General features: G+C 43.2%; 1 protein-coding gene across 21 annotated transcripts in view; it reads right to left on the bottom strand.

The window, feature by feature from the left end:
- FOXP1 (forkhead box P1) overlaps positions 1 to 13004 on the bottom strand; it is a 398607-nt gene that overhangs the window by 24402 nt on the left and 361201 nt on the right. For all 21 annotated transcript variants that reach the window (XM_069027474.1, XM_069027475.1, XM_069027476.1 and 18 more), the window contains one exon: positions 7562 to 7645. In XM_069027474.1, the coding sequence (XP_068883575.1) occupies positions 7562 to 7645 (84 nt within the window). The remainder of the gene's footprint in view (positions 1 to 7561; positions 7646 to 13004) is intronic.

Below are 13004 nucleotides of genomic sequence, written 5' to 3' on the forward strand. Positions count from 1 at the left end.
GCTGCTGAAGTATTTTAAACAAACAATCCGATCCCTTAACTACAACATCACAGAAGACAACTGAGAAAAGGGCTCTGACTACTTCCACATTTCTTTCCCTTAGGCGGTTTCACAAATAATACTGGTGAAATCCTGACCCCATTGAAGTCGGTAGCAAAATTCCCACTGAATTTAACAGGGCCAGAATTTTACAACTTTTGTTCATGATTACAATTCCTTTTTTGCTACACATGAAACCTTCTGAGATGAAGGCAAGGCACACGATGCAGCTATGCCCCCAAATATCTCATGTTTATCCATAAGGCACTGTATTAATTTTCCTTGTATGAAAGTAACCAGATAAGAAAACTCCTATTAGCATCCCTCATACGAGTTAATAGCCACAAATAATGTTTCTTTTTAAAAATAATAGGATTTATCCCAAACAAAGGTTGTGGAAAATAAAGAGCTGTACTGTTACAGAGAGGAAGGATACCAACACAAAAAGCCCGTCGCCCACAGAAAGGGCTCAGCTGAGGGAAGATAAATTGTGATTGCTTGTCCTTCCTGACAGTGAGAAGGAGCTGAGGGAAGCCCCAGCCACAAACTCCTGGCACAACCTGGATGCTGCTCCAAGGGAAGAAGGTGGTGAGCAGCAGACGTGTAAACACACACCTTTCCCTGCAGGTGCTTACAAATGACTCCTCGCCTTCCAGTGGGAAAGATTTAACACTTTGTGGCAAAGCCAGGGAGCATGAACCCAGAAAGGGATGGTGAAGGTGGTGAAGTGCAGGTATTGATCCCTGCTCCAGCATGAACCACTACCTGCAGTCTGAAGGTTTAAACCCTCCTGGTGCCATGCACTGCCACCACGTGCCACCCAGTCTGCTCGTTGACTGGCCTGATTTAAGGACACTGATTAGGGACATATATATAGTAATGTCTCCCTGTTATCCATCTATCCATCTATTACATATGATAAAAGGACCAGTGATGATAATAACAGTGCAACTGACAGGTCTCACCATGAAATTAAATCTACTGTATTTTATCTCAGTTTCTAAATGGACATTTTAACAGTCCAATAACTGCGAGGAAATTTGCATCAATTTTAAGTGCCCTTCTCAGTGCAGGCCCGGCAGCCGGGCCCTCCCGTTGGAAAGATCACTGCTCCTGCTTCATCATTACGGCTCCCAACTACTCCATTTCAAAAGAGTCCCCTTCCTTTTTCAGCATGTAAAAACTTAACATTTAATCTGTTTCTACTAGGGAACCTTGAGAAAGGACCCACAAAGGTCAGCACTCCCTGCTTAAAGAATCTGAATCAAGTTACATTTCTTTAGGCTTTTCAGCGTAGGTAGCGACGAGGAATAAACACAGAAGAGGACGAGCAAAAGGGGGGGCTTTAACAGGCTTGACAAATGACACTGTGATTCACACCCACTGCTGGGCTGCCACTAATAAGCTACAGAGGAAGCAGCCAATCTCAGCTAATTACCAGATAAAATTGTATTGTAAGGACTCTAATTAGGAGATGCTTATGGAGGTGATCTAATGATTAAACGCTGCATCCAAGTGACCCCACCATCAATGTGCAGTGGTGCAAGATGTCACCGGAATATTTTGTAGAAACAGTAATTTTATTTCAAGGAGGGGAGGCAGTAATATTTGTAATAATGGCTATGAGGTAAACTAATTAAAAGACAGTTCCTAAAGGAAGACTGTGGCTTTGAGCAGCTGTGGCCGTTCCAAAACAAAGTGCCAAATCTCAACAGAGGAGCTGCAGTCAAGTGGAAAATTTCTGCCTGACCTCTGCTCTCGCTATTAATTTGCAGGAAACCTAATGACACATATACATATTCCCACAAAATTGTTCTAATTGCTAATTTGCCAAAGGAGCCCAGTTTCCAAATTAAACATGACTGCAGTCTGTGAGGAAAGAGAGAACAAAAAGCTGGAACGCAGCGAGTCTGCTGCGTTTCACCTCCGACGACCATTTGTGAGCCTGAACCAACAAGTTAATGAAACACGACCTTGTCCATCGCTGGCGAAGTTTTTCCGTTTTCCATGTTTTATTTGATGACACTCTCCTCTTCCAGCTGGGTTCCCCAAACCCGAGCCAGGGCGAGGGAGGAGAGAGCTGCCTCCCTCTGCAGCCTTTCGCTGCCGCTTCCTTTGTTGCATTGATAGCGCCAAGGCTGAAAAATCGGTTGTGAATTAGAGCAGAATAACAAATTATGAATGGTGTTGGTTTTGTTGCCATCTTGAATTATTAATCTGAATGGTAAACTATTAAATCTTAATACTGGCGTCAATTAGAAACGTGGAAGCGGCCGTGGATGACTGTGCAGGGCAAAGATCAGGGAGGGACTGGGCTGGGAGGGTTTCTTTTCCTGATGGAAACTCTACACGGTTTCTCCCTGTTTGCATTTGCTATTTAAAAACAAGTTACTATGATTAGAAAAATTGTTCACATTGGTATTTTGTACACAGGCTGTTTCCCACATACTGTAATTTTTGGATGAGTATCACTGCTGGCAGAGGGGAAGGAGCCCAAGTCACAGAGTGAGCACTTCAACAAGCAAGAACTCTTGCACTGCAGCAATGCACAAAATGGGCACCCCGAAAGTACACCCCTGCACCAAGGAGTTAAAATGTTTTTGTAATATTTGTCCTGGGAATGGGGGGAGGGAGGATCTCCTCCAGCCTTTAAAAAACAACCAAAACCAAAAATAAGGAAAAAAAAAAAAAACCAACAGAAAACCCACCAAATCCCACAACAGTTCTAAGTCCTAAAATTCTGCAAATTCAATCACTGAATTTCATTGATTGCTTTGTTCACTTTTGGTTTTTGAGAATATTTCCTCATACTGTTTTGATTTGGGCATTCATAACTGCCATAATTGTTTCAGCGCTCCCTTTCAAGAAACAGCCATGTCTCCCTATTAAAGGTGAAAACTGAGTCATTTGCCTTTTTTCTTTAGGTATCAACAAGGTAGAGAGGTAACCCACTCCATCACCCTGGAAAACAGATTTCCAGTTAGTGGCTCTCCCACTAGGACTAAGTCTGATTTCTTTTTGTGTAAATATTTTACATGACAATAGCGGTTGCACATAAAATAGCACTGAAACTCTTTAAAAAAAAAAAAAAGTGTTTCTAAGTGTCACAGTAAGGCCATTCCCTGTGACTCCTCTGCAATGGGTACTGCTGCTCTGGACCCAGCTGGGGCTGCAGACTTACCTGCACTGAGTTCCTGCAACTGAAATACTTTGGAGAAGAAACTCCTTTTCTTGACACCAAGGGTGAGAGAGAAAGTGAATACTGGGCCTAAAACTTTGTTCAGTGCTGTGTCTTCCTCTCCCTGCTTCAGCCTGGACACATTAGTGTACTGGATGCAGAGCCTGGCAGGCAGCAATCACTTAGCAGGTGTTGTTATTGGCAGGAATACTAAGGAAACTGAAGCTGAGGAGTGAGACTTAATGAAAACCAGTATATAAAAACAGCTTTTGTTGTGCTTGAGAATCTCTCTTTATTGCTGCATATCGTTATTTTTTCAAACTATAAAGTATGGCTACAGCAGCTAAAATGCTCAGTCATTACCTCAACAGTTAAAAGGCTCTTTTTTTTTAATGCTTTGTTATTACAGTTGCTAAAAACAGTATTTCAAAACAATCCTAACTGCTATGGTTATGGTAAAAAAAATACATTAAAGAAGGGATATCTAACAGTGCATCTTATTTAAAGTGCCAGAAGGGTCTTTAAAAGTTTTCTGTCTATTTTTAAAAGATGGTTGTAGCACCTAGTATGAAGAATTACTTGGTTGGTTGATGCTTTTTCCTTCTCCTTCCCTTCCTATGAACTTCAACACAAGTTAATCCTCCCAGAAGAAAGCACATTTCCATTTGAACCTATTATGCTGATGGCTAACACACTGATGAAAACAGCATGTTGGGGGGGTATCTTAATAGCAAAACCAGGATGACAGTTCTTGAGAAATCGCTGTTCCGGCTTTTGTGTTGTGGTTTTGTTTTTTTACCTTGAAAAAAGTTCACCTTACCAAAACACGTCACAGCATATTCTGTCTCATGGCTTTGTTCTCACTTTACTCAGGCCCCTCAGTCCCACCAAAACAACACGTGCAGCACGAATGGGAACAACGCTGCCTGCTCCGAGTGTTGAGTTCTGAGAGAGCTCCGTTTTCTTTTAAAGTGCTGCTGTTGAGCATTTCCATTATAAAGCTGGGTGTTTTTAAAGGTGATCCTGAGCCCTGCCCCAACTCCTGGGATGTTCCCCCCCACCCCCGACCCCCTCCTGCCTGCCCAGCAGCCCCTGGGGAGCAGCACCAGACACTGTCAGCACCTCCCTGCCCATGCAGTCTGCCAATGATTTGGGCCATCAACACTATCTACACAGGAATGCACTTAAATCTCATCGACTTTAGTAGGACTAGAGAGCTTTACTGAGCAGATGTCTTGGTGGGCTGAAATGCAGGGGCCACTCCACCACCCCTCCCAAGCTCAAAATTACTGCAAAGAGCTACAGCCACTCAAAGGCTGGGATGGGATGGATGGACATCACTAAATCAGACAAGCAACCCTTCCCCGGAGCTGGGTGAGTTTTGAATTGACGCACAACCATCAAGAACTTGGCTGTGGTCCAGCTAGTCCAAAGTGGTCCAACACCACCTGCTCAGCTACCACCCGAAGCCCAGAAGGCAAAGATGGCACAAGTGGTCAGAGTGGATTACACACAGCACGTGGTTAACACAGATGCTCATACACCCTATTACCTGCCAGTAACAAAATAGTTTAAAACAAGCATTAAGATCCTTTAAACAGAATAAAAACATTTCCTTGGTCATGAAAAGGCTGTAATTTTAAATCCCAACTCACTGCTATGTTTGGATTCGCAGCTGCTTTTTCCTTTAAAATCACCGAAGTACCGTAATACGTTAGTTCTAACACACACCTTGCATTAGTTATGTTGGCAGAAAAAAAATTAATTACTGGATGTAAAGACTACTTTGCAGTGCAATAATGGTCATCAGATCTTTTTACCAAAGTCCTATCCCACTGAGTTAAAAGGATGAGGGTCTAGCAGAGTCTATGCAATGCCTGTGTATTTTTTTCACTAGGAGAGCACAATTTATGCAAAACACTATACTTCTACATTTTATAATTAATTTTCAAATGCTTCACCTATACATATTTTAATAATTTCTGATTTATCAGATGGTATCTATAATAAATTTTTCTATATTTCAATAAATGAAAAGAAGGCAGTTTCAATCCAACAACAGAGTGCCACACAATATAGGCCTGTCAGGCACCAATTTTTACTTCTAACATGTAAGTTAAAGGATAAGGAATTTATAATGCTGCCTGTGAACGAAACCACTTTTCATACACAAATGTGATCTTTTTTTTTTCCAAAGGGTAATACAACAGTACATTTACATAAACTAATCCAAACAATCTATGTATTTGACAATGGCAAACCTCACACAGACTGCCTATTGTTGGTTTACATCTTGGAGTTCTTTATGTTGGCTTGTAACACTGCTCTAGCTGTCAAAGGTTTGACTTGGACTCTAAATAAATGGTTATAGAAGTGCTGTGCAGCGATATTGGACTTCTTTGCAAAAGAAAACCTGCTGTGTATGAATTCAAAAGCTATTAATTTTTCAGTCAAAAATATTCATGCCTATTTCTTTTAATAAAGAAACACTGTGCTGAGCAACTGAGAGATAATGTTGACTAGTGGTACAGAATTTTCAATAGAGCAGTTAAAAATAAATTTAGTAGGAGGTCCCCAACAAAGCTATAATTTTCCAGAATGTAAAACATTTTTAATACTAATCAAGACAGCCCTTTTCCCCCTGTGTTCACGGGTTTTTTTCCACTGCTTTTCCCTGTTTATTAGCTGTTAACACTAATCTTCATGGCGACACCGCCTGGTATCTCCGTAGCCTACAAGACCCGCCAAAGCTTCCTGCCCTCGGCGGCCCGGCATCGATCACGAGCTGCCTTGCCAAACACCGCTCGCCTTCTGATGATTTCCTCCCTTTAGTTTGTAATCCTTCCTCCTGAGGGGCACTGCTGTTATGAAAGGCCTCAAGGCAGAGTGCTTTGAGACTCCCAGATTATTCCGCTGTTTTAATTTTTAATCCAGTAAGAGCTATAGAAACCAAACCTCCTCCCCATTCTGTTGGGTCTACACACTTTTCCAACAATGCACTGAAGCATTTGCATTCAGGCTGGGATGGATGTGAGGAACTAGAAGAATGCTATTTTTACAGATACCACCAACAGTTTCTACTCTAGAGGGCTGGTGTCCACCAGACCAAGCAATTTTAGGCATCTCAACAGCTTAAATGGAAGGGTTTGTACCTACCACTCAACTCTCTCCAAAAAGGCAAGGAAATTTCCCGTTGACTTTGACATCTGCTCCTGTGTTACTGAATAGCCTGCAATTTTCTATCTAGTAGCCTCCCTGTGCACTTCTGCAGCCATTTATTTCCAACTACACGGAAACTGAGAAATCCTTTTCTAGTAAAAATGTGTGCGCGAAGTGTTTAATGATTTTATGTTCTCTATCTCTGTAATGTGTTCTGTTTCAGACATTAATTTTGTCTACCAACTGCATCTTGGCAGGCTACCATATTTGCTGGGTTAATAGTCTGACTCCTTTTTATTTCTATCACCATAAATCACGCATATATGGGTGTGTGTTTGCTTTATTTATAGAAAAAAAATCAGTCAAAACAGATAAACCAATACTTTGTCATTATGCTGCATCATTGCATATTGATTAAAATTGCTGGTACTAACTATAGATTGTCAACGCTCAATTAATTTTCACACAATGACTCAAAGCAAAATCAAGTAAAGCCAGTGTACCTTTAAATCTTACAAATCTTAAAATCAAGAAGCAAAGCACTCTCTCCATTTTGAATAATCGTTGGAAGCTCCAAGGAACACTTTCAGCATTAAGAGGCCGAGAGAAAACAACAGCTGAAGAAGGGTCATCTCAGTCAGCAAAGGAGATGGGGGATTTTCCTGGGTTCAGGGGTAACCAGGAGTTTTCCTGGGCTGCAAAGCCACTTCTTCCCCTGCTCCCCCTTCTTTAAAGAGCAACCCAGGGTAGAGGAGGTTTCCCTTCTCAGTTTCAACAGTATAAACCCTGATACTGGGTAACCGTGATTATCATCAAAACGTGCAGTTAGAGTCACTTCTACAGTAAATGTCTGTCAGACCGGGAGAAAGCAAAATAAATATACTAAATATAATTTAATTACAACTCCTTCCTAACACTTCCTAAGATTTCATCCGAGTCAGACTGATGCAAAGCGACTTACATGAGGCCAGAAAAAGTCTCAGTGCCTCAGCTTTGGAACCAAACTTGACTTTGAAACTCCCTGAAGAGAGGGGGATGACAAAACCCGGCTGTGCTTCCCATCTCCTCCCCACACTCAGCTCTGAAGTGGGCCAGGGCTCCACAGCGTGGGCTCCAGTGGGGCGCAGGAAAGAGAGGTTTGTTGTGAGGTTTGGTTTTTTGCTTTCAGCACAGCTCGGTACTTACGGGCTGAGGGGTGGCTTTTGGTTCAGTTGACTTCACATGCAGGTGTGTCATCATGGCTTGCAGGCGCTCTTTATCTTTTGCAAGCTGGAAGGGGAGAGCAAAAAAAATATCCTCTGTTAGTCGTACAAATAAAACCCAGCCTCTGCTTATTCCTAATTAAACAGCTGGCACCAAGGCATGAGACAGAAGAGTTTTATTGCTGAGTAGTTTGGAAATTGTATATGGGCTATTTGTGAGGTAAAGTGAACGCGTGGTGCTGGGTGTCACCGCTTCCCAAAGCAAAATGCATTAGCCCTCGAGTGAGAAGAGCTAGACCTGCTGGCACCAAGAGCTTCACTCCAGCCTTGACAGCTAAAAGACAACAGTGAATCATGTTTATTAACCAGCCCCACTCCAGCTCAGGAGGCGCAGCAGAAGGAAAGCAAGGCAGCGGTTCTAGGATGCATTTTCCTCCTTTCAGAGCAGAAAACCAGTGGCACCGATGGGCTGTGGCTTCACATCACACACAGGCATTGTGGCACATGCAGAGAGCACAGACAGTGGTGGTTAAACCACACGAGGCACCTCCGCAGGGCTCTGTGGGTAACCTTGGGTCCAAAAGCACCTTGATCTGACTTGAGAAGGTGGCAGAGCCCTCAATGGGTCACCCTGGGAAGCCAGGCTGGGCACCTGAGCAGGGGCACCCAGAACATGGGGCAGGACCTGCTGTGGGAGCTGCCAGCATCCCTCTGGCATAAGCCAGAGGGCAGTGGGGCAGGAAAGGCTGAAAGCAGCAGCAATCACTCCAGAACACTCATCCCTGGGCACCAATGCCACAAGACTGATGTTGGCATCCTTTCTCATCGGCCACTTCAGCCCCAAGTGTTGGGGCAAAGCTCCTGCTCTCAACGTCTCTTGCTTTTTATGGTTGAGATCCACACAGCTGGAGTCTCGGGAGCACTGGTATGCATCTATAGCCTGGTTGGCTTCCCAATGCATTTCAATGCACTAAATTTCATTATTTTTGGAAACAAGGAATATTTTAAAATGTGTGAATAGGACTTTTCTCCGGCTGCTCTTCAGAAAAAATTACAGTGGAAAGATGTTAAGAATACTAATGAAAAAAGGGTGTTGTTAACCTGCATGCCGAACATAAAGGTTGCTGCTTCCAACAGGACCTGGATGAGGCTCTTACAAATGCCAGTTTTCACAGAGCTGAGGTTTTGCTTTAGACAAGCCAGATTCCTGGTGCCAAGAGGAGAACTGCACTCACATTCCAGCAAAACTTTAAACAACCTGCCCACCTTATCACTGTCATCTGTTTGTAGCAATTAAGTGGGGCTAAGTGTATATAAAAGGAGACTTGATCATAAATCCCCACTCATAACCTTATGGCCAAGGTTGTCCTGCTCTTCACAAGGCGAGGGGTTTCTGACTGCGCCATGATGGGATAAAAACTGGCACTGGAATTTTCAAGACAGGAATTAAATAAAGGAAAAAAATGGTGTCACTGCACTTTTCAAATGGCTCCTCTTCTTTTGGTCAAAAATCTCAATGGCAAGAGACAAAACCTGACATCTATGGCATAGCTCCTGCAATCTCATCCTGATCTGAGATGGACACTTCATGGGAGAGCTGAGGGCAGCAATGGGCTCCTATCGCAGCACTGCAGCAGGAGCTTCTTCCTCTGAGAGTCCTCTGAGAACCTCTCCAGAGAAGGCAGAGGGCTCACCCTCAGCTGCTGGGCTTCATACAAAACAAATTAAGCCAAGAAATAGCTGTGCTCTCCGTGCGGCTCTGTTGTGCAATCCCTCATTCCTAGCAGTCTCCGGGCACATGGGCTGCTTGGCGGGGTCATCTGTGCATTAAATTTTGGTCTGCAGGCTACTGCAGAAGAACAACATCTCATAGCCAAAATAAATAAAAGGCAGGCACCTGAGAGCTTCCTGCCAGCCCTGGGGCGGCGGCAGGAGGGGATGGCACCCTGGCAGCACAGGGCACACCCTGCTGCGCTTGCTCCGGCCCCCGCGGCGAGGGAGAGGGGCACCTCCCTCCCACCGCCGGGGTCCTTGTTTGTAGTGTTTCCACTCATCGTCTCAGCAATGCTTTTAACGCCGAATCTGGTGGATGGAGGTTATTAAAGATCCTCTCGACATTTCAGGCAGACACACGCTAGCATTTTGTCATAGTCTAGGAATTCAAACACTCACCCAGTTAGGCAGGAGTTTAAATTATGAAAAATAGAGGTCTCTCGGTTTCAAAGCACTGAAGAGAAGTAAAAAAATCTGAAGAATTTCTTTAAACTGTTTTTCCCTTAGGTCAGGAAGCAGTAGTGATATAAAACTAGAGTGTCACTAGTAGCCCCTCTGGTCAGTGGGGTCAAACAAAAGAAGCCATGAGGGATTGCTCAGCCACTGGTGGGAGCAAATTCTCACTGGTGGCAATCACTGGAGTGTAGATGGCCCAGAAATGGGGATTAATAGTCAGCAGGCAGGAAAATGCTCTTGATCTACTGATAATGTTGTTGGGCAAGGAGAGTTCTGATGCGGAGGTACGAATCTGCTCTGTACATGGGGCCTCAGGAACACAATACAGTCCATCTGAAACTTCCTTCTTTCTTCCTCTATCCATTTGGAAAGCTCTGCACGCTGGGAGTTTTCAGACCGCCATCCAATTCTCCATGATAAGCGTGATTTTGTGAGACTTCCTTCACCTCTGGATGCACAATGTGAGTGCCTAACTGTGGTTCAACCAAAAACACATCCAGAGCAAGGTACAAGCCTTGCAAGCTTGGACACCAAGATACACAGCTTGCCCTGGAGAGGTTAAATCCTAAAACTACACCAGTAGAAAAGGCAGGAGAGGGAAGCACAGAAAACACAGGCCAGAAAGGGCTCCAGACAAGGCAGGGACCAAGGAGCAAGAGGAAAGGCATTAGAAACACAGATGATGGAGAAATTGCACAGGAGGAAAACCAGACAGAAAATAAAGGCAAGAATCAGGAATGGGAAAATGAAAACCCAGTGAGGGCATTCAACAGGAACAGGAGAGCATTTCAGCAGCAGGATTTTTGACAGACCAAGGACAAAGAAGAAGGAAGCCAGTCACAGGCAATGCAAGAGGCAGCCAAAACACAGCCCTCCCATTCTGCGCCTGGTTAGCCTGTGCACTAGAAAGGTTTAGAATCTACTTTTCAAGAGTATCAATGGATGCTGTAGGAAAACAGACCCAAGCAGTGTTCACTACACTGAAAATGGCCAGCTGCCTTCATTTTCTCCCATTAGGAGACACTTCTATAGACTTATCATAGCTCTGCTGCTATCCTGAAATGTTTCCCACTCAAAGGTAGTGCTGCAAAATGGATGTCCTACTCCAGCTAACAACTAGCTAAGGATAGGGGTATGTTCCCTGTGTTTGCATTTTACCCAGCAGCACAATTTTCACTATTTATAATGGCAACAAATGATCATGTCAAGATGGTTTAAACAAAGTGAAATATGAGAAGATTTCTACCTTGCCTGTGATTTTTGAAGTATGTGATGTGATGGAAATGCTAAAACCAAACTCGAGGTTTCTGCTAAGGGGCATTTGCAATCAAACATAGGAACAGATTTGACCTGTTTCTTTCCAAAATTTCAATTAAAAATTACTTTCTTTAAAAGATATTACACTTATCTCTAACAGTGATAAAACTATCATGAGTAAAATAAGTAACAGCATAAACAACAACAACAAAAGGATAGCATTTGGGTCCATCATACTCAAAACAGTAAGTGTATCCCTCAGGTGAAATGAATTTGTTTTGATGGGGCTGTACATGCATGAAATGGTGGGGAATGTAGATCTTGCCATGGTGCTGGACCCTGATGCTGGGAATTCTCAGCTGCACTGTAAGGCAAAGCTGCTCACCAGTCCTGCAGGTCAGGGGTAAAGGCTGCGGGTCCCTTTTCTATCTAACTCACAAAACTCAGTCTCCAAAGGGCCTGTCATCACTCTGTTGGTAACTGCTCCATGGCCTGAGTATCAGGTCAATGGTCCTCTGACCATGTCTCTGAACAGCCCATCGTTGGGGGCCACACTTTTGTCTTATTATGGTTCTGTGCAAAAACAGACAGATAAACTAGGGACTGGAGGACAAATCCTTCTATGTAATTGGGGGCTTTTTTAAACTATCAGAAAAGTGATACAGGATGAAAGGAGAGGGAGAAGAGGGAAGCTACAGGTATATTTCAGAAGCTGGACCACCCTCCTCCTCCTCCACCTGTCCTTGCTGGCCAATGCAGAGATGGCCTCACTCTGTTATCAACACTCCTGTCTAAATCAGGCCTCCAGTTCATCCTACCTACTCTGCTCATATCTGTATCTCATATGATTGTTAAATCCAGAACTTTCTGGCCGTCACACCACTTTGAAATTATGGTCCTGTCTTGTGGACCTTATGCTGCTTTCCCTTACACTGACTCCGAGCACTGCCAGCACTAAATGGGTGTGAAGCTGTAAGTGTAAGTCATTTAGAGCAATTAGCAGAATGCACTGCTGATAAACCTTTCAAAAATATTGGCAAGGGCTTATGGAGAGGTGGGAACCAAGTATCCCTGCTCTGTCCCTGTTTAATGCAGGGCATCCTCCTGTAGTTCCAGGCACAGCCATTCCCAGTGACTGTGGGAGAGAAGGATTAATGCTTTTCAAGCTGACTGTAACTGAAGAGTCTAGATTTACCTTCAGCCTCAATATTACTGCACCTTGGTGAAAGATTATCTCATATCTCAGTTTACCAGGAAGACTGTAGATTTTTATTTTTCTTTTCCTAATTCCCAAGAAACTTGTTAAAATAACAGACCATTTCTCATAACATTTTGTGCAAGACTCTGATATTTTATGACTGGTAGTTTGATTTTTATAAAACTTGTATTAAAATAGTTTATATTGCTTCAGCTAATAGTGAAAGAGTGTCATGACCAGCGTGTTCCTGAAAGTAAAATTTAGGAAATATCTATGAAAGAAAAAGGGTAATTTGTAAGATAAGAAGATAAAAGGCATTTTTTAAAAATGCTTATCTTGAAAAGTAACAACAAGAAGTTTAAGTGTGGTTTTGCTGATTTTTCTCTCCAACTATTTGAAGCTATAAATGACTTAACTCAGTAAAATTCCAAATGTAATTATCTTCTGTACTTAGCCCAAGGCTTTCCATATATCTCTACACTGCTGTCTTGCATACAAAATAGGTTTTTCAATAGCTGGTAACTATATAATGTACAACATTGTTTTAATTTCCCCTTCTTTGCTAACCTCTTGCCTACACACAGACACACTGTCACAGCTGCCCAGCCAGAGCAGCGAGGTGCAGGGAGACAGAAAGGACTCGGAAGCACTTGGAAAGGCAATTACACAAACAGCTCATACCTTTGCATCACAATCAATATATTCCAATTCACCCCCTTTTGGCAGTTTACAAAAAAAATTA

This window comes from Aphelocoma coerulescens, chromosome 12, assembly GCF_041296385.1.
Source record: "Aphelocoma coerulescens isolate FSJ_1873_10779 chromosome 12, UR_Acoe_1.0, whole genome shotgun sequence".
Lineage (NCBI taxonomy): Eukaryota > Metazoa > Chordata > Aves > Passeriformes > Corvidae > Aphelocoma > Aphelocoma coerulescens.